The 23,342-nt window shown below is 35.2% G+C and overlaps 1 protein-coding gene across 1 annotated transcript; it reads right to left on the bottom strand.

Moving 5' to 3' along the window:
- Nucleotides 1–979: 979 nt before the first annotated feature.
- On the bottom strand, nt 980–22,076 carry LOC128217236 (2-aminomuconic semialdehyde dehydrogenase-like). Its single transcript, XM_052924217.1, has 10 exons — nt 21,814–22,076; nt 19,846–20,046; nt 17,635–17,846; nt 16,972–17,138; nt 14,441–14,511; nt 13,596–13,700; nt 12,714–12,879; nt 3,783–3,896; nt 3,389–3,484; nt 980–1,754 (listed from the first exon to the last, which is right to left on the bottom strand). Exons 1-10 carry the CDS (start codon nt 21,978–21,980, stop codon nt 1,605–1,607), a joined length of 1,449 nt encoding a protein of 482 aa, XP_052780177.1. The 5' UTR covers nt 21,981–22,076; the 3' UTR covers nt 980–1,604.
- Nucleotides 22,077–23,342: the final 1,266 nt, after the last annotated feature.

Below are 23,342 nucleotides of genomic sequence, written 5' to 3'. Positions count from 1 at the left end.
ATTCTAAGTCAGTTAGATGACCTAAATTAAATCTTAATGAATGAGAAAAGGCATGTTCCCTACGCTCACTCTGCCCATTCTTAATCATTAAGATTTAATTCATATCATCTAACTATTACTAAGACAAATAATAGCACCCAGAGTTAAACAAACAACACTTATAAATACATATACAAATAAATTGAATATCAATTAGTAAACAATTGGTATATTAAACATTTGGTTAAAATTTTAAAAAATAAACATATGCATGTACAATGATTATCCCTGTCACAATATTAACCAAAAACAATTTTATAATTCTATTTAGGAACATTAAAAAATGTTATCTATCACACTACAAATGATTACTTTTTTCATTTTCAATTCAGTTTTCTACAGTAAATAAAAAAATAAAATCCTGGACAATTTTCAGGTTAAAAACGGCCCTTAAATCTGCCCTCTCATAAATTGACACTTATGACCTTTTTTTATGCCCCCTTTTGAAAAAAGTGGGGTATATTGTTTTGCACATGTCGGTCGGTCGGTCGGTCGGTCGGTCGGTCGGTCGGTCGGTCTGTCTGTCTGTCGGTCGGTCGGAATACCAAATGGTTTCCGATCAATAACTTGAGAACGCTTTGACCGAGGGACCTCATACTTGGTATGTGTATTGGTCATCACCAGCAGATGAACCCTATTGATTTTGAGGTCAGTGGGTCAAAGGTCAAGGTCAGTGTGACCTTTACATGAAAAACGGTTTCCGATCAATAACTTGAGAACGCTTTGACCCAGGAACCTCATACTTGGTAGGTGTATTGGTCATGACCAGCAGATGAACCCTATTGATTTTGAGGTCAGTGGGTCAAAGGTCAAGGTCAGTGTGACCTTAACATGAAAAACGGTTTCCGATCAATAACTTGAGAACGCTTTGACCCAGGGACCTCATACTAGGTAGGCTTATTGGTCATGACCAGCAGATGAACCCTATTGATTTTGAGGTCAGTGGGTCAAAGGTCAAGGTCAGTGTGACTGTAAGCTGAAAAAAGGTTTTCTGATTGTCCATATTTTATTTAAGTGTTTTATTTAAGTGTCCAAATCCTACTAACAATTTGGCTCCCAAGGGGGCATAAATGTTTCACTAACATCTCTTGTTATATATTTTTGCCTCAAAACCAGCTCACTATGGCTTCAATGCCTTCATTTCAGTCATATAAGGTAAATCATAATAGAACAGATCTCAATTCTTTGGAAATCTGCCAATTAGCCATAAAACATCATGTTTAACGTAAATATGAAACCTGCGATGTGGTATTTTGTCAGCAGTCTAATATATCACTGGTTTCCAGACATTTACGCAAAAATTGGCTCATTCCAAGACAAAAAATAGAAAAGTCAATCTGTGAGAGTGCAGCTTTAAATCTAATCCAATTAGCAAAAGTAATACATGTAAGTTTTTAGCAGCCAGTGAATTGTATAAAACTGGATCATTTAAATCTACAGTATGGGTAGTTTAAGGATTTAGGGTAAGATCAGTTTAATTAAGTCTATTCCTAAGCCCTGAAAGTCTTGAAAAAAGTTAAGTTTGCATACAAATAACTGTCTTAAAACCATAAGCTGTGCCCAGCTTAGTTAAGTTTCACACAGATTGTCTTCTCCTCGGTGAAGAACTCGATGGAATCTTTAGCGCTCTCCCTTCCCGTTCCCGATTCCTTCATACCTCCAAATGGCATATTCAGGTCCCTTACCATCCAGCAGTTTGCCCACACTGTGCCAGCCTGAAACATTTAATGTTCGTAAATTATAAAATACAGTCAAACCCCATTGGCTGGAACTCATTTTGCTCGAATTCCTCATTGGCTTAAACTGGATTCTAAGGACCCATTTCTTTAAACTGAAGGGAAAGATTCCTGCTTGGCTCAAATTTTCCGAGGCTCGAGGTATTTTTGCCCGTCCCTAGGAGTTTGAACCGACAGGGTATGTTCATGCATACATACTCTCTTATAGCATAGAGGTAGCATTTTATTAAGACTTAAAAGGTGGAGAATATAAGATGATTTAAAATGTATTTTATTTGTTGAAATGACATTTCGGTGCAACATTTTCCCAATGTGAAACCATACAGCGAATGACTTAACAAAACTATTTTGAGGTAACAAAACACGGTCACATATTGTAAATGTCCTTTTATGGGGCGCACCCTTTTATAGGAAGCAGGCAAAAAAAAAAATATGTGAAAAATCGAGAGAAAAAAACTTAAAACCTCTACACAAAACACATTTTTCCCAGGTCTGGTTTAAACATTATATATTTTACAACGATTGTGAAGAAAGCTATGATAGCTTATACTAAGTCACTCTCGTTGGCACGATGTTGCGCGCGAGTGTGGTCTTGTGTTTCCCAGGTTTGATTATGATAAATCTGAAGAGACAAATTCGGCCTAAAATTGACTTTGAAAAAAAAAATTCAAACCCATGCCCTCTTCAAAGAGAGAGGACACCTTTACCATTCTCATCCTAGAAGTTTTAAAGCTGGTGGGATTCAATATCACAGTATTTTTATAACACTACAACAGAGATTTCTTTTGTTTATAAGTTGCAAAACCATGCTTACGGTAAGCAGTCTACAGAAAGTTCCTTTTAATGGAAAAATCATTCAAAATTTGCTACATAAAGAAATGTCCGTATTGAGAAACTCCTTTGTTTTATATCATGTTTAAGAAGAATTCCCATGATTTTAAATAATTCCTTAGCAACGTTAAAAAAAAAACTCCTTTTCATATGGAAAAATATGTCAATTATTAGCCATGTGAAGAAACATTTCATTGGGAAAATATGTCAATTATTAGCCATGTGAAGAACTATTTAATTGGGAAAATATGTCAATTATTAGCCATGTGAAGAAACATTTAATTGGGAAAATATATCAATTATAAGCCATATAGAGAAACATTTAATTGGGAAAATATGTCAATTATTAGCCATGTGAAGAAACATTTAATTGGGAAAATATATCAATTATAAGCCATATAGAGAAACATTTAATTGGGAAAATATATCAATTATAAGCCATATAGAGAAACATTTAATTGGGAAAATATATCAATTATAAGCCATATAGAGAAACATTTAATTGGGAAAATATGTCAATTATTAGCCATGTGAAGAAACATTTAATTGGGAAAATATATCAATTATAAGCCATATAGAGAAACATTTAATTGGGAAAATATGTCAATTATTAGCCATGTGAAGAAACATTTAATTGGGAAAAAGTCCTTCATAACTCTTGCTATAACAGTTAACAGTATTTAACAAAATTCTTTACCTCTCAAAATTTAAAATTTAAAGCTAAATAATTTTAAGATATCTTTAAAGAATAACATGAAACTTAACCACTTAAAAATACATACATGCAACTTCTGAGAGACTGTATGTAGGGTGTTGACATTTGTGGACCATACTGTTGCCGCCAGTCCGTACTTTACAGCATTTGCCCTCTCTATCACCTTGAAAATAAACATGCATGATTTTGAGTAACATTTTCTATGTTCATGAATTCAATTCAACACCTTTATGGTACAATCCACCATATTTACATAAACATGTCACAAAATACACTACAATAAATTCCTTTTTTCTTTCTACAGGTAATTCTGACTTTAATCTCACCAATAGTGCATCTCATACCGCTTAAACAATATCATACATGAGACGACTTCCTGAAATTAAGCGTGACTTCCTTGTGGATTGAATTTGTGATGAATTCAGGTCAATACCATTTCTCCTGTGCACAAATATATATACCTCTTGGACGGTGTCAAACGGAAGCACACACACGACTGGTCCAAAAATCTCTTCTGTAACAAGCCGTGAAGAGTCACCAACATCCGAAATCACTGTTGGTCGCATGAAATAGCCCTGCATGTTATAAAGAAGCACAATATAAATAACAAAACAAGAGATGTTTGTCAAACATTATGCCCCCTGAGCGCCAAGTTGCCAGAAATATTTGGACAATTGAATGAAATATGCATGGACTGAAATGACAGCTGATTTGTCATTGGATGCATATGAGGCAGGTCATCTACTGGTCATACCTAATCTTCATGTCAAGTTTGATGACCATAGGTCCGGGAATTGTTGAGTTATCACTCGGACAAGCTTTGGTCTTCCAACAGACCGACCGACATGTGCAAAGCAATTATATAACCCCTCTGCTTCGAAGGGGGGCATAATTAAACTAGATGTTCACTGAAAACTGATACTTCAACTGATGCATTTAGTGACATATAAATTTCTACTGTCTACTATATAAGACAAATATCAGAACAATACTCTTACTTTAAAACTTTACTGAAGAAAATATATCCTTGATGATCATCTATCTTAGTTTGAAACAAACATGGCACTTAGTGGATAGAGGAGCTTGAGGCAAATTTTCTCCAAAATTGCATAAGATGCACTTTACTTATGATAACTTAAGAAGGCAAATAAATGCCCAACTAAAATAGTAACATAAAAGAAAATCATTTCTATACAAACATTTATACATCAATCCCAATCATCTGTGCATGCATTAAAAAAATATGGACAATCAGAAAACCTTTTTTCAGCTTACAGTCACACTGACCTTGACCTTTGACCCACTGACCTCAAAATCAATAGGGTTCATCTGCTGGTCATGACCAATAAGCCTACCTAGTATGAGGTCCCTGGGTCAAAGCGTTCTCAAGTTATTGATCGGAAACCGTTTTTCATGTTAAGGTCACACTGACCTTGACCTTTGACCCACTGACCTCAAAATCAATAGGGTTCATCTGCTGGTCATGACCAATACACCTACCAAGTATGAGGTCCCTGGGTCAAAGCGTTCTCAAGTTATTGATCGGAAACCGTTTTTCATGTAAAGGTCACACTGACCTTGACCTTTGACCCACTGACCTCAAAATCAATAGGGTTCATCTGCTGGTCATGACCAATAAGCCTACCTAGTATGAGGTCCCTGGGTCAAAGCGTTCTCAAGTTATTGATCGGAAACCGTTTTTCATGTTAAGGTCACACTGACCTTGACCTTTGACCCACTGACCTCAAAATCAATAGGGTTCATCTGCTGGTCATGACTAATACACCTACCAAGTATGAGGTTCCTGGGTCAAAGCGTTCTCAAGTTATTGATCGGAAACCGTTTTTCATGTAAAGGTCACACTGACCTTGACCTTTGACCCACTGACCTCAAAATCAATAGGGTTCATCTGCTGGTGATGACCAATACACATACCAAGTATGAGGTCCCTCGGTCAAAGCGTTCTCAAGTTATTGATCGGAAACCATTTGGTATTCCGACCGACCGACAGACAGACCGACCGACCGACCGACCGACCGACATGTGCAAAACAATATACCCCACTTTTTTCAAAAGGGGGCATAAAAACATATGATATATTTTTTGTGTACGGATATAAAAATAGCGATGTTTCGGGACCTTTTTACCTCGGGAATTTATGGCCATGTCGCTAATATTCAAAAACCCCATTTATTAAGTCTAATGTTTTTTTAATGGTACACAAATCATATGCTCATATAATCATTAAAGTGACTTGCTCATGTTTTTGAACCAAAAATTTGTTTTCCCGATAATGCATCTGAAACATTTATTTTATCATTATTTCACTCTATAATATCGAAATTGCAAAGAGAAATACAGTTATAGCATAAAAAGTATTTGGGTTTTAGAAGGGTTCGAACCCACGCCGGTAAAGTCAAGAAAAAAATGGAGACAAGAGGGCCATGATGGCCCTAAATCGCTCACCTGAGTAAAAGAGTTTAACCTTTGTTATCAATATAGCTTGTTTCTCAAAGAATATTGAACAAGAGCTGTCACAGTATGAGACAAATGCCCCCGAATGTGTCATTGACCTATGAACAAGTACATGAAAAGTTGATCTTGCCTTTACGTGTCAAATTGTTATGGCAAGTTATTATAAATTGCCTCTGAAATACCACCCATACTTGACAGCCTACACTCTTATGTCCTCATATTCAGCATTCCATTGTGAATAAACACTTAGTGTATCTTTCACCTTAGAGGTAGGGACATGGGTCTTGCACACGACATGTCGTCTTGGTATGTCGAAAATATGTGGCTAGTCATTTTAAAATCTGTCCATTCAAGAGAAAGTTACAGCCCGGTTGCGACAGCCTAACCTCCATGTACTTATATGCAGCATACCATTGTGAATAAACACTAAGTGTGACCTTCAACTTAGAGGTAACCGACCTCAAAAAAGGGGCTCGCTGGAGCACTGTACTAAGGTTTTAGATTATTTTAGGAACAGTTTGATGTTCTTGATACTAGAGCATTGTGTTAACAATAAATTGGGAAATTCAAGACATGAAAAAAGAGTATCAGTGATTTGTAAAGCACAAATTCCTGGATTATTAATTTAAAGAATGGAAATGATTGAAAAACAAATTTGCAGCATATGTTGTTTTCTTTTTTTTGACTTGGCTGAAAGGTACCGTATTATATCATGTATAGGACGCTAGCATAGATAGGACACAGACAAAAAAATAGTTGAAAAAACGGGGTAAAAACCCTTAATATATAAGATAGGACGCAGCGGAAAAATGTAAAAATCGGAGCCGAAAAATTGAGGTTGGTAAAGTATTTACTAGTGATGTTCCGATGATCGATTATAATCGAAAATCGATTGGTTGGGTCTGAAATCGGCGACAATCGATAGTATTTAGTTATAATCGATTATCGAAAAAAAAATTTTTAGTAAGTGTTAAGATGTTATCTTTAACAAAATGGCTGATGAAAGCCACAATGAGCAAGGAAATGAACTATTTTTTATACAACAACACTTAATAACTTCAATCACAGACATAAGGTATATGCATATAATGATTAAGAGTTTAATACTCTACATGAATAAAACTACAACTCAGGTACTATCTAGTATTTTAAAAACCGATTGTACTATCGATAATCGGTTACTTGAGTGGAACCGATCATCGATAGTAAAATTGCAACCGATTCCCAACACTAGTATTTACAACATATATTGAAGTAAAAATCAAACAAAAAATTGTATATAAGGCATAATTCGATAACTGTCGTGTGTATTTCGATAATTATCGTTGTATTTCAGTAATTTAGCGTACACAACAATGATTTAAGTCTTGACATTTTGAGAACATTCATGCATATTATAAGAAATATGAAAATAAAAGAGACCAAACAAAATTATTTTAATACATTTGAGAGAATTCTATGCAAGGGTGCTTCAGACCAAATTTGGTAAATATCCATCAAGAGGTTCACAAGAATAATCGTTTTTTACTCTATTTTTAGCTAAAAGGGGCCAAACAAAATTATGTGAACAAATTTAAGAGAGGTCCATGCAAGGACACTTCAAACCAAATTTGCTGAAGATCTATCAAGGGGTTCATGCGAAGAAAATGTTAAGTTTTTTTTACTAATTTTAGTTCTGGTGGCCCTTAAAAGGGGCCAAACAAAATTATTTGAAAAGACCTGACAGAGGCCCATGCTAGGATGCTTTAGACTTGAAGATCCATCAAGCAATTAATACGATCAAGTTGTTTAAAGGTTTTTCTATTTTTTGCTCTGGTGACCCCTAAAAGGGGCCAAACAAAACCATTTGAACAAAGTTGAGAGAGGACCATGTAAGGATGCTACATATCAAGTATGGAGTCATTCTGACCTTTACTTTCAGAGGAAAAGATGTTTAAGTGACAAGACAATGTAAAAACAAATGACCCCTGAGCAAGGCCAATTTGACCCCGGGACAATAATTTGAATACCTTTGGTGTAGGTCCACTAGGTAACTCTATATACCAAATATGAAAGCTCTAGGTCTTATATTTTGGAGAAGAGGATTTTTAAAGTTTTATTATATAAGACAATATAAAAACAAATAACTTTCAGGGCGGGGTTAATTTTGACCCTGTGGCAATAATTTGAACAACTTTGATAGAGGTCCACAAGATGATGTTGTATACCAAATATCTAAGCTCCTGGCCTTACGGTTCTGGAGAAGAATATTTTTAAAGATTTACTATATAACACTACGTAAAAACAAGGACCCCCTAGGCTGGGTCAATTTTGACCATGTGGCAATAATTTGAACAAATCTGGTAGAGGTCCACTAGATGATGCTGTATACCAAATATCTAAGCCCTGGGCCGTACAGTTTCGGAGAAGAAGATTTTTAAAGATTAACTATATAACACTATGTAATAAAACTAGTGACCCCTGGGGCGGGGCCATTTTTGACCCCAGGAGAATAATTTGAACAGATTTTGTAGAGGACCACTACATGATGACACATACCAATTTTCAAGGTTCTAGGCCTTGTGGTTTTTGAGAAGAAGATTTTTAAAGTTTTCCCTATATAAGTCTATGTAAAACAAGTGACCCCCGGGGCGGGGCCATTTTTGACCCCAGGGGGATAGTTTTAACAATTTTGGTAGAGGACCACTAGATGATGCTATATACCAAATATTAAGGCTCTAGGCCTTGTGGTTTTGGAGAAGAAGATTTTTAAAGTTTTTCCTTTCCGTTGCCATGGCAACCAGAGTTCTGCATGGAATTCAATTCTTTGAACAATTTTCAAAGGGGACCACCCAAGGAACATTCCTGTGAAGTTTGGATGAAATTGGCTAAGCGGTTTATGAGGAGATGTCGTTTAAAGTAAAAGTTTACGGACGGACGCCGGACGGACGCCGGACAAATTGTGATCACAAAAGCTCACCTTGTCACTATGTGACAGGTGAGTTAAAAAAGCTGGCTAGTCCACGTGGCCACGGTTACAAATGTGGTTAATATGTTGACCTGTAAAGGATACATTGATAACATCATGAGATAATGTCAATCAACCAGTCACGCAACACCGCAGTTGTAATTAATTTTCAATTGCATTACTAACATGAACGGGTTTGTGTTGTTCAAAAATGATATTTGATCAAATATCAACATTTGCTGAAGGGTTCCAGCTTTTGGTATTTTTGTTTTAACACTCGTTATGATTTTCCACACTTTGTAACTAAAAAAAGTGCATTTTACAAACCATGAGCAAGTTACTTTAAAGTCAAATGAGTTAAACATTATAATTAGGGATGGAAACCGGATACCAAATCGGTATCCGGATATTCGTATCAAGTATTCGAATACTATCCGGATACTCATATCAAATTGTTTTCATAATAAGTAAATTTCCTATTATATGTCACCCACCTTCTGTTATTTGACATACGGTAATTTTCCACTTAATTTATAATTCGTCATATGGCAATTTCACTTTTTCATTCATTCTTTCTCAGTCTTAATAATTTATAATGTTATAATCAAAGCTTAACAACTCATTTTACGTCATAAAACTCTTGATGAATACCACATAAACACTTCGCGAATTTGATAGTCACTTCGGCCGAGGTGGCTGCTTGGTTACTGCCACGTGCTTTCGAGTTTGTTATTTATCAGCAGGTTTCATGTTAAATGACGCTTTGATTATTTGATAGTCGATTGTAATTTTATTTCATTACATTGTTTGATTTAATGCAATACCTAAAATTTCTGTGGTGTTTTGTAATGAAGGATATAATTGCGGAAAAGATAAGAAGACAACAAGACGATCTGATTTTTCTTTATTTGCATGCGTGTACTTTTTTTATTTATTAATAAACTAAACATGTTTACATATCGTATGGAAAAAAAATACAAGATGCAAAATGATGGAAATTTGATTGAAAAGTGAATAGATAAATTTGTTTTTGTATTTATTGTTCAGATAGCAATAATTTCTTCATGCATATTCATCAAAAATATGATTGGTCATTAATAGCTTTAATTAATTGCACGACCCTTATCTTGTGATTGGACGATCAATTCCTACGGATTGATGATCAATCCGTTTAATATCAACTAGTGCCAATTAGTGTCAATTAAGCACATCTATGATCATAAAACAACACTTGTCATTGTAAACAAGGTCATAGAACTTAACAGGGTGCTGCACAAGGACACAATATCACGCCTTGTGCAAACACCCAAATAGCAGATGATTTGTGACACATACCCGCTTCGCGACAGACACTGTTGATCACCTGAAATATTACATCTGAAAAGTTTTATAACAATTGCTATGTCTCTGCTAAGCTATTTCATTGAAATTTTAATTCTTAACGAATATTCGAATACCCATTTTGGTATCTGAATACTTGCGTGATATCCGGATATCCGGATACTCGGATATTCGCTTCCACCCCTAATTATAATGCATCAAAATAAAAACACAAATTGCAGCCATCTTGTGTTATCCTTTAAAGCCCCTTTAAACAAGAAATGTTTGTCAAACATGATGCCCCCCCACCCCCTGAGTGCCATGTTGTCAGGATTATATGGACAATTGAATGAAATATGCATGGACTGAAATGACAGCTGATTTGTCACTGAAATTGGATGCCGTTGAGGCAGTTTTAAGATTATGACCATCCAAAGTGTGAGGATATGTTTTGACCATGACCTTTGACTCTATGACCTCAAAATCCATAGGAGTCATCAGCTGTTCACAAAAAACCTAAATGTCAAGTTTGAGGGCCATGGGTTCAGGCTTTGTCAAGTTATCACACAGACAAGCTTTTTTCATTCAAGGTCACTGTGACCCGATGACCCCTAAAATCATAAGAGGTCATCTACAGGTCAGACGCAACCCCAAGTCAAGTTTGAGGGCCATGGGTCCAGGCATTGTCGAGTTATCACTCGAACAACATTTTATCAAATCAAATCAATAAAGGTCATCTACTGGTCAGGCCCAACTTCCATGTCAAGTTTGATGATCGTAGGTTCAGGCATTGTTGAGATATCATTTGGAGAAGATTTGTTAACTTTTTTGTGTTAAAGTTAACTGTGACCTTGACCTTGGCCCGATGACCCCCGAAGTCAACAGGGGTCATCTACTGGTCAGGCCCAGCCTTCATGTCAAGTTTGATGACCATAGGTCCAGGAATTGTTGAGTTTTCTTTCAAGGTCACTGTGACCTTGACCTTTGGCCTGATGACCCCCAAAAACAATAGGGGTCATCTACTGGTTTGGCCCAACTTCCATATAAAGTTTGATGACCATCAGTCTAGGCATAGTTGAGTTATCACTTGGACAAGCTTTATAATTATTTTACCATAAAAGGTCACTGTGACCTTTACCTTTGACCCGATGAGCCCTAAAATCCATAGGGGTCATCAACTGGTCAGGCCCAACCTTCATATCAAGTTTGCTGACCATACCTCCAGGAATTGTTGAGTTATCACTCGGACAAGCTTTGGTCTACCGACAGTCGGACCGACCAACCGACCGACATGTGGAAAGCAATATACCCCTCTTCTTCGAAGGGGGGCATAATTAAAGCTGCACTCTCACAGATTTACTGTTTTACAACTTTTTTATTTTTTGTCTTGGAAAGAGCAAAATTTTGCATAAATATCTGCTAACTAGTGATATTAGACTGCTGACAAAAGATCAGATCACAGATTTGCATATTTCTGTCAGAAAATTAATGTTTTAAGGCTTAAACTGTTACTTACGTTCAAAAAAAAATGCACAAATCATTAACTTTTTAACTTAAATATAAAAATCTGCGATCTAATTTTTTGTCAGCAGTATCTGGATTTTCGCGAAAAATGGATCGTTCCAAGACAAAAAAAAAAAAAAAAATTGCAAAACAATCAATCAGTGAGAGTGCATTTAAAGCCCCTTTAAAGCTGAAATCTAACAGATTAAGCATTTTTACAACTTATTCTATATTTTGTCTTGGCATGAGCCAATTTTGGGTAAATGTCTGAAAACCAGTGATATTAGACTGCTGACAAAAGATTAGATTGCAGATTTTCATATTTATGATCAAAAAATTATATTTTATGCATTTTTCATGTACTGGTAAAAGTTGAAGATGTTTTATGACTAAAAGCATACTGGGTAATTAACGGTTTAAGAAAAATAAAATTTTCAGTAGTTTTTCCCACAACTGAGTTTATTTTTTAGTTATATCTGCTACGACTGAATTGAAGACATTCCGCAAAAATCAGTTTGTTTTGAGATCATTTTTTTTTAAATGTCAAAGCTGTCAAACTGTGAGAGTGTAGCTTTAAGAAGGTCCTAGTTTCCTTAAAAAACTTAACAATTCATCGTAAGCACTTTCATTTACTGATGATGTTGTTATTTCACACCTCGGTTTGGACTCTGAACACTAAAAATTTATAATCAAACCTGGCCTAAATCAGAAATTCAAAACCCCATATTTATACCTCAAATTTATGTAGAACATGACCTTTTGTTTGAGTTCTTTCAAAATGTTAAAAGTGTGAATTCCTGTTATATATATTTTTGTTGCCAAATATTTATGGCATAACATTTTGGTAAATTTGCAACTTAAAATGTCATCAATGCATCATGAAGTAGTTTAAACTATTTAAAAAAAAATCATATTTACCAGTACAATGATATGAAAGAAAGCTTTTGCAAAGTCACTTTCATTGGCACAATCGGGCACCAGAGGGTGGAGGTTACTAGAGTTCCCAGGGAAATACCCACTTGTCTGCCATGGTGACCATAAATCAAACTCACATATATCCTAGGCTTCAAACGAACCCAGGATGCCTTGCTGAGAAGCGAGTGTGCTAACCACTGCACTAACCGGACAAACTAGCATTATGACTTACAGTTTTGTTTCTCTCTGGCAGATTCAATGGCTCCTCCCCACACAGTATTGTTGCCCCCTCCTGCCTCGCAATGGTTACGTAACCTTTGACCTTGGCCAGGTGCTCCTTGCTGATTAGCGCTCCCGTAAATGTATCAGGGGATTTGGGGTCACCAACCACCAGCTTTCTAGAAGGTTGTGATGTAATATATTAACTGCAATTATATTTTAGGCCTGCCCTCCTCTCGCTGAAACTTGACGCTCGAACATTTTTTTATTAGTACATAAATGTCAGTTTTAGCTGCACTCTAATAGATTGAACTACATTTTTAGTTTTTGTCTTGGAACGAACCAATTTCTGCGAAATGCATGAAAACCAGTGATGTTAAACTGCTGACAAAAAATCGTATCATAGGTGTTCATATTTATGTTGAAAAAAATGATGTTTTATGTATTTTTCATAAAGCGTTGGTGACGCTTTTAGCCATAAAACATTCATTTTCGAAACGGAAATATGAAAAACTGCAAATGATCTTTTGTAAGCAGGCTTATATCACTGGTTTACAGATATTTACGCAAAGATTGGCTCATTCCAAGACAAAAAATTAAAAAGTTGTCGAAATGATAAATCTGTAAGAGTGCAGCTTTAAAGAACTGTAATAGCCTTGGTGTTTGTTGCCGTTTGTGTTGTCTGCATCATCAGAAACTTGCAACTATATGACTTAAACATAGAACTTACTTAACGTATCTGATATCTAAGTGCAGTTAAAACAGCTAGGCACATAATGTTGAGTTATGAAAAGGCTAATTAATAGAGTGCATTAAAGTTACAAAATGTACATATATATTTTTACAGTTTATGAGCGATCAATACATATCCATTAAAATAAAACAAATTCCATACTTGGCCTCTGCCACAAATCTGTCCAGGAATGTCTGGTAAATCCCCCTCTGTACATAGAGGCGACTTGTACACAAACATATCTCTCCTTGATTCATGAAGGATGATCTGAAATCAGGGGAAGATTTACATCGTATTAACGAACATATTGTAATGGAAATATCTCGTAAATCCATCTCTGTTTTATAAAGAGACAACTTGTACACAAAAACATCTCTCCTTGATTCATGAAGGATGGTCTGAAAACAGGGGAAGATTGACAGATTGTAACAGAAATATTTAAACAAGAAGACTTGTAGACAAGTGGATATCTGATTTGTAAAGGATGACATGAAAATATTGAATGAAAATGCTTTGCTATATTTATTTTAAAAAAAACAAAAAAACATCTGTATGGATGCTGACAGAGGCCGCCAGTATGTGGGGTAGTTGGTGTATATTGGTTAACCCTTTGCATGCTGGGTAAATTGTCGTCTGCTCAAAAATGTCATCTGGTTTATTCTAAATTTCTTTCAATTTACTTAAAACTTTGGGGATATATTGACTGAGTGGCAAACAGCTTGGAACCTGACCAGACGCCGAGTTACTCGGCGTCTGGTCTGGTTCCAAGCTGTTTGCAAAGCCTTTAAAATCGCCATCAGCAGCCTAAGGGTTAAATTATGAAACAAAACTGGCCAGCATGTTGTGCAGTTGCTGTAATTATTGGATAATCTTTAATCAGTATACACCATCAACACCACATGCCAGCCATGTTAAGATAGAAAGGCCTGTTCTTACAAATCCATCAAGGGCACTAGCACATATTGCGAAATTTGCAAAATCACATCAGATCTGTTTAAAAACCTTACCTGATTGTTGTTGGAATACATTTCTCGAGATCTGCGTCATCAAATATGATTCCTGGATTCTTACCTCCAAGCTGAAACAACAGAATGACAATTCAAGTATTTTCCCAAAAAATATAGACCAGATTATTGTATGATTTCGATATATTTCACTGTGAGAACTAAAAGTTATATTTCACGAGAGGCAAGCCAAAAAAGAAATATTTACTTTTGGTGTTTGCAGGGTGAAATTGTGAACTTACATGAAAAATAAACTGTTTTTCTGTTTATCATGGTAAAAAATTATTTAAACAAATAATCTTTGCTGTTAATGCATTCTAAATATCTTGAATGATTGCAAATTGTTTCCTGAATAACTAGAAACCATTTTTGTCAAGGTTTGACTTCTTTGTTATATAATTTCTGGATAGCATAATTATATTGCCTTGTGCAAAATTTAGGATCTTTCAGGTAGGAACTTTTAAGACAGTTCCAGTTGATAAAATTTCATCTAAAATCATGCCAAACTATTAGCAGATGTTATGTCATTTTGGAAATAACATTGTTGATTTTTTGGAATTAGGGAAACTGGCTTAACTTCAAAGCAGTGTAATATCAAATAGTTATATTCACGGTTTCATACAGTGAAATATCAAGTAACAAGCTGCACTCTCACAAATTGAACGTCTTGACAAATTATTTATTTTTTGTCTTGGAACAAGCCAATTTTTGCGAAAATCCCTAGAAACTGGTTATAAATGACTGCTGACAAAAAAATCAGATCGCAGATTTTTGTATTTAAGTTAAAAAAATGCATTTTTCTTAAACCGTTAGTTTAAGCCATAAAACATTAATTTTCGAACTGAAATATAAAAATCTACGATCTGACTTTTTGTCAACAATCTTAAGGCCCGGTCACACCGCAAGAACTTTGTTGAAGCGTTCCTGGAGCGGTGAAAAAAATTCATCACCGCTCGTTACCGTTCACCAGAAGTTGGCCCCCGTCAAGGCAACGCCGTATACGCTCGGCCACCGCTTATGGTCCCTCCTACCGCTCCGAAAGTTTTGAGCTGCACAAATGATCTGATGTGATTTTGCAAATTTCGCAAGATGTGCTAGTGCCCTTGATGGATTTGCAAGAACAACGCCCAGTCAAAGTTTGGCACCGCTAGACGCAAGTTAGTGGATGCTTGGGTCCGCTAGGCCAACGCAGAAATTTTGAACGCTGGACCACCGCTGCTTCGCCAGCTTTGCCCGGGCGGTGATTAAACGTTGCACAAACTTTGGTGGAGCGGTTGTAAGCGTTTTACGAGCGGACACAGGATTGCTGGAACAGTGTCAGGCGTTGAAGCAGCGATCCATTGCGGTGATGAACTTTGGTCTGGCGTTGGTATGGAGGTGTCGGAGCGGGACCAGAATTTGGCTATAAATACGGGGAGAAATGGACCAGGAGCCCATTTGGAATCAAGCTGCCGTTGAGTGCAGACCTCATTTACATCGAATTGGTAAAACTGTACTACCATGGATGCAGAGAGTCTTGCTATGATTGGTGCACTAGTCCAGCAGCAGAATCAGAACCTCCTCAGAATGCAACAAGCTGTTGACAGAAGGAGAAGAGAGAGAAGAAGGAGAGACAGTGTTGTGTGGGTCAGACAGTGGATACTGAAAAGGCCTGAACATGGACTGTATGACAAGCTGATGGTGGAGATGAGGAATGAGGATCCACGAGCCTTCCAGCACTTCATGAGGATGCCACCAGCCATGTTTGATGAAGTTGTACAGAGGCTGACCCCCAGATTGACCAAGCAAGACACAAATTACCGAGCAAGCCTGGAACCTGGTCTCACAGTGGCAATCACCCTAAGGCACCTGGCCTCTGGTAACACCTACAGAGGGTTCCCCACAACACCATCAGTGTGGTAGTCAGAGAAGTGGTAAAGGCCATCATTGAGGAGTACACAGATGAACTCTTGTTTTGCCCAACAACTGAACAAGGATGGAGTTTCCTTCTCCAGCCTTCCTCTTCTTTTGTCCACGTGGCATGATGAACTTCAACTATCGACTTCTATCAAAAATCTATCAGAACTTCTATCAAAGTGATCCGTTCAGCTCCGTAGTCAAAAGCGGTGTGCCGCTAAACCAACTTTAAACCCCCGCCGAGCCAACGCCCGCATGTGCAGAACGCCGCTCTATCAAGAATCGCATCACCGCTAAACCAACGCTCGCTACCATTAAGCCAACGCTATAGCAACACCGGCTTCAGCGGTGCACCGCTAAGGCAACGCCCGTGTTTTCGATTTTTTTACCATTTTGTGTGCGGTGACGAGCGTTATCGAAATTCGGTCCCCTCTCTCTACCGTTCAAGGAACGCTCCAACAAAGTTTGGGCGGTGTGACCGGGCCTTTATATCATTGGTTTGCAGATATTTATGCAAAAAAAATGCTAGTTCCAAGACAAAAAATAAAAAAGCTGTTAAAATGGTCAATCTGTGAGAGTGCAGCTTTAATGATACATCTCTATAAACCTTCTCTTTCCAAGGACATGACCACACAAACCTCAAGAGAGAGTTTTTTGCTGTACGGAGCGGCTGCAATCCTCAATTTTACAGCCGTTACCGTCCCTCCAGTGAACGATACAACGGGGACATCAGGGTGCTTCACTATCGCGTCTCCCGCATTTGGCCCTGTTCCAAACACAAAGTTCACAACGCCTGCAGGAAGTCCTGCGAAAATAGAAAAACATAAGTACATGCAATTTTTACAAAATGACAAAATATTTGTTTAACTACAATCATACTAGTCAAATTTTCTGCAAAGAAATGCCCCTTAACTTATTTTTTCCCTGTAAGGAACATGTAGTAAGATTTTTGAACTATTTTTTTGCAGCATTCTTTCTGCGTATCATCTATTCCAGCGTACTAAAATACAGTAATGATTATAAAATGTGTTCCATATTAAATTTCTTTTTTTTTTTAAACTGGTCATTTAAATTCATTGACAACCCAAACTCAATCTATTTCATTTCTAAACCACCACGACCATAGAGTTGACAGGTTGAACATTTTGGAAGTTTTGTTTAGCCCATTTCTAGGTAGAAATATACTTTTAAACTTCCTTTTAAATTAAAAGAAGCACTAATAAAACAAATGAGCAGATTGTAGAAAAAGGCAAATTGAGTCAAAGTGAAAAAGAAAAATTAATTTCTTTCATAATGTATACCAGCATGGTTGAAAACTTCGGCAAGCTTCCAAGCAGTAACGGAAGTCATTTCACTGGGTTTGGCCACCACAGTATTGCCAGTAATCATGGCTGGAGCGAGCTTGAAAGTGAGCAGGTACAAGGGAAGGTTCCATGGACTGATAAGCCCCGCCACACCTACTGGCATCTTCATTGTGTAGTTGAATGCATCAACTGCCTGCATGTGACTCGACCTAAAATGATACTCGACTCAATTTTATTGTAAATAAAGGCCTCCAGCCCAGGATACAGCATCAAACAATGTTTATTATAATAATAATAATAATATAACAGTGCCACCCTAATTTCTTGACGATTTATCTATTTTCAACCACAGTCATTATTTGTGAAACAAGGTATGCTACCTGTTTGAAAGTACATCAAAGTCTTATAGTTATTCATCATATGATGAAATTAAATTTGACATCTCTGACCACTTTACCCTCAGTTTGTCCTTATACCCTCATATTGAGGTCACTCGAAAAAAGCATGAAACTCATTTTCAATGATTTGCACATTTGAGTGTGTGAAACAATGCAAACAGATTAGGTCTTCACGTTGTCGCGAACTCCACGAATATTAATAAAACATTTCTATCTTTGTTTGATTGATAGTTCATGTGGAATATTATGTTTAATAATTATTTGAATATAAACTTCATTAACCTTTGTTAACTAAAAATAACAAATAATGTTGGTTTGGCACGGGGATATTTGTCCATTATGAGTTAATCTTTTTGTTTACTTTATATGTTTGCTCTGTTAAGGTTTTACATAACCGCTTTCACCGGTGTCATTGCTCCGTTAGCATGTGCTTCCATGTTTCCCGCAATCCTCGAGCATTTCATGTGTAGTTGGCGGGAATAATCAGTCAGTAAACAAGTTGTACCAAAGAGATCATTTTTATTGGACTTTTTGGACTTACATTTATCAGTTTATATTGGATTAAAAAGATGTTTAAAATATACACCTGGACTTTTACCAACTATTGGATTTAATACAAAAATATACCTTTGTGGATAATTTTGTGAACTTAAAAAGGGAAATTAAAGTTAGAACAAATTCTAAATGTGGTTTTGTGGTCTCTCAAATCTGGTGGGGCAAGTTGAAGGCCTAATACAGTGAAACCTCACCACACATATTGTATATTGTAAGGCCTAAAAAAAAATATGTCTGTTTCCTGTGAAAAAAAGATGGGTCAGTAGGTAGGGATTTTTTAATTTTTTTTAGGTCGGTAGGTAGGGATTTTTTTTTTCTTTTAATGTCAGAATGATCCAATATTCATGTTTATTTCAGGTGAATTATTTTAAAAAGAATTCAGTGTGATGTATAGATTCAATCTTTCTGCCACTGATAAGCTAAAACTGCTAGCTTGACAGCCATTGTACATGCATTTCAGTTGTAGAATGCATCCTTTTGAAGGGCAAGCCATGGGTTCGACTCCCAGCGGTGGCAACATTATGTGCAATTTTGAGCATTGTCAGTATGTTCACCAGGGAAGCAGTTCATCTTACACTTCGCAAATATACATTTCGAATTTTGGGGCATAAAAAAAATGCGGTCGGCGGTAAAAAATTACGGTCGGTCGGGTTACAGGAAACAGACATTTTTTTTTTAGGCCTAATGTATGCCCAATTCTGTATTTAATTTACGATTAGAGCATCTGAAGCATGCAAATGCTCGTCTTATCTTAAAGGGTAGGTTGATGGTTAAATATTATTATTCTCTTATTACATATAAATTATCATAATGCTCAAAATTAGCACAACCCCACAAGCACTGAACTAAAAAAATGCTTTCAGGGAAACCTTAAATTATGGATTTGATATTGCATACCTTTTGAATGTTTACGCCAATATGTCATATTCCGACTTCAGAAAATAGACTGTTTATAATAAAATTATACTATTTAAGGCCAATTTGCCTTTTTAAAAAAGTTAAAACTGTCATTCTGTGAGAGTGCAGCTTTAAATTTGCAGTGGCTAAAACACTTCCAGTTTCCGTAAATTGGTACATGTAGGTACACATTTCTTTTAAGACTGAATTACCACTAAAGGAAACTAAAACACTAAACAACTTTATATAATATGTTTTCTGCAGGAGTGAAAATAAATTTGAGTGGGGAGACTTTTTAAAAGTTGGTCAGGCAACAGCAAACAAAATTTGAATAATTAAACAGACACAATGACAATACCTGTTGAGGTCATGCAAAGCACAAGTCGCAAAAAATCTTAAATTGTAGACTGCACGAGGAATATCAACCGACTTTGCCAGCCAGACTGGTTTTCCCTGGTCACGAGATTCAAGTTCCGCAAACTCATCCAACCTCGATTCCAGCAAGTCTGCAATTTTCATCATGATTTTGGATCTTTCTGCAACTGGAGTACTCGCCCATCTATTTAAAAAAAATAGATTTGTCAATTTGTGAACAGTTTTTTTTCATAAAATGTTGAAGTCAATGTTTAAGCTGCACTCTCTGAGATTGACCATTTTGAGAACCTATATTTTAATGTCTTGGGATGCACACATTCTCACGTTATTGTCTAGAAACCAGTGATATAATTATGATCACATTTTTATTATTTACAATTGAAATTTAATGATTTATGGCTAACCGCGTTGCTAACACATTAAGAAAAATTATTTGTTTGGCAGTTTTTCAAACAATTGAAATCTGTTCTATTGTGATTTATCTTATTTGACTGAATTGAAGGCATTGATACCAAAAGCAGCTGATTCTGAGACAAATATTAAAAGAAAATCTAAAACTGTCAATCTGTGAGGGTGCAGCTTTAAATCCATAACTTAGTGTTTAAAAGCTTTCTCCGTTTTAAGATTTTACACAACATGCAGTTTTTTAAAGACAAAATTGGAAAATAATTTACAGTTGAAAGAATAAGCTTTTCAGTGTTCTGCAAATGAGGAACTTATTAAAATATGAGTTTCTTTTTCCTTTCAGAAGACATGAAATATCAATCCTTGGGTTGTGAAATATCTATTGCAATAAATCATGACAGTAACATTGTAATATTGCATACTGATCTCTGAATGTGATGAAAATCATTGATTTCTAAATTCAATAATCCCCAAAACTTTACATCACACAATTAATTTATATGTTGAATGAACCAGTGCTAGTAAAGACTTATTTCTCCAGATTGGGAAAAAAATATATTTTGCTAGGAGAATAGGTCCAATTACCGGACCCGTGGGTACTATAGAAAAATGCCTTGTACCCGTAAAAAACTTATCTGAACTCACATGTTCCCAGGGCCTTCATGATGATATATACAAGCCTTACATTTTAATTTATTTTCCTTATTTTGACAGCACAGGACTCACAAAACTGCACATACAATTTGAACCAAAGATGGATCTGGATTTTAATTACATAGTTAAAATTTCAATGACAATCAATTTCAGTTTATATAGTATTTTATTCAGTCTAAATCTGAAACATTTTAAACTCCTAAATGTTAAACTTCATTTTACACTTACATTTGCGTACATGTATTGGGTGAGTTCCTAAATCGGAACACTTTCGGCACTTTTTTTAAAATCTTTTTTAGTTAGACTTGCTAGACAGCTATAAAATTTTCCATCAGCATACTAGGATTCAAGACCAATTTGGTTGATATAAATGGTATTTTTCAAGATACTTCCAATCTGCATGAAAAGTATTAACCGCACAGTCAAGGACTGCCATTTTTGTCCCTGGAGTACCTAAATATGGAACAGTTTTAATTCGTTATGTATTTTTATGTTTCCTTTTAAAATTATTACTACATGTTTTGTTCAAGTAAACTAATAAATTATTTTACCGCAAGCCCCCCCTCCCCCCCTCCGCTTGCCATGTATTGACATTTGAACATGAACAACTTTTTGAATGATAGCAGCATTTTAAATACTTACTGGAGTATCGTGTTATTTGGAACGTGTATCTAAGGCAAGCGTCTATATTGATTAAAATTGTAAATAAACAGATCACAATCGGAAAAACGCTTTTATAACGGGTGTTCCATATTTAGGTACTCACCCAGTACGTATTTTTGTAAACTGAAAAATTTAGCATAGATACAAAAAGGCTCTTTATTGCAGTGTTATTGGGATATAAATTCAAAAGGTCTGTCTTGAATACATTTATTATCAATTCATGACGTACTTTTCAAAAGCGGACTTGGCGACCTTGACAGCTGTGTCCACGTCTGTCTGTCCACTGTCCGGTATTTTGGCCCAAACTTCTCCCGTAGATGGGTCAAAGCTGTCCAGGTATTTCTCAGTTCCAACGAATTTCCCATCGATAAAATTTTGCACCTTGATTTCGGACATATTTATGCCTCTTAACAAAGTGGTTGTGTTAGTTGTCAATCGGTAAAACAAAAGATATCCTCTTATCTTTTAACAGAATCTGTGCTCCAATTTTTGTTTACATTTTATAATTCGGAATACCTCAATTCATATTAAAAAGTCAAAACGGCAAAATTTAGAACGGTCACCGTTATGCAAATTGACAAGGAACAACGAAACAGCAGAACAGAACAACATCTGTATGCAAGTTGTTTACATAGAAACCAAAGTTATTTACATAAGATGCACTTAAAATAAACTATAAAAGCTTTTTCATAATAGTTGGTTATAAAATAATCATATTTAGACAAAAATGAAATAAATTATCATTATCATTATTATTATTATTATTAATAATAATAATAATAATAATAATAATAATAATAATAATAATAATAATAATAATAATATTATTATTATTATTATTATTATTATTATTATTATTATTATTATTATTATTATTATTATTATTATTATTATTGTTGTTGTTGTTTCTATTGTTTCTATTATTATTATTATTATTATTATTATTATTATTATTATTATTATTATTATTATTATTATTATTATTGTTGTTTCTGTTGTTTCTATTGTTTCTATTATTATCATTATTATTATTATTATTATTATTATTATTATTATTATTATTATTATAATTATTATTATTATTATTATTATTATTATTATTATTATTATTATTATTATTATTATTATTATTATTATTATTGTTGTTGTTGTTTCTATTATTATTATTATCATTATTATTATTATTATTATTATTATTATTATAATTATTATTATTATTATTATTATTATTATTATTATTATTGTTGTTGTTTCTATTGTTTCTATTATTATTATTATCATTATTATTTTTATCATTATTATTATTATTATTATTTTTATTATTATTATTATTATTATTATTATTATTATTATTATTTTTATTATTATTACTATTATTATTATCATCATTATCAATATTATTATTATTATGATAATTTGCTGAACTTGATTCTTTGAAAAGATCTAAAACATGTAATGTATAAAACAACACAGACCCCCCACCCACCCCGCCCCCCTTTAAATCCTCCAAGTTTGCGTTTTATGTCAATAAGGAAGAAAAAAATACAAAAATACAATACACTCCAAATTCACCCGGACCCCGACTTAAATTGTAACTAAATTCTCGAGGGAGTACCTCTAAGGCCACCTGTCAACATTTAAAATCATGTAGATTTCGGTTTTGAGTGAGGGGCACATGTCATGTTATGTCCTTAGGTTATGGCCCCTCTAATGTCAATCCCTGGAACCGCCCCTGTGAACGGTTCATAATATTTTACT

This window comes from Mya arenaria, chromosome 14 (assembly GCF_026914265.1).
Source record: "Mya arenaria isolate MELC-2E11 chromosome 14, ASM2691426v1".
Taxonomy (NCBI): domain Eukaryota; kingdom Metazoa; phylum Mollusca; class Bivalvia; order Myida; family Myidae; genus Mya; species Mya arenaria.
Note: the sequence above shows the minus strand (reverse complement) of the source record. Positions and strands in the feature narration are given on the sequence as shown.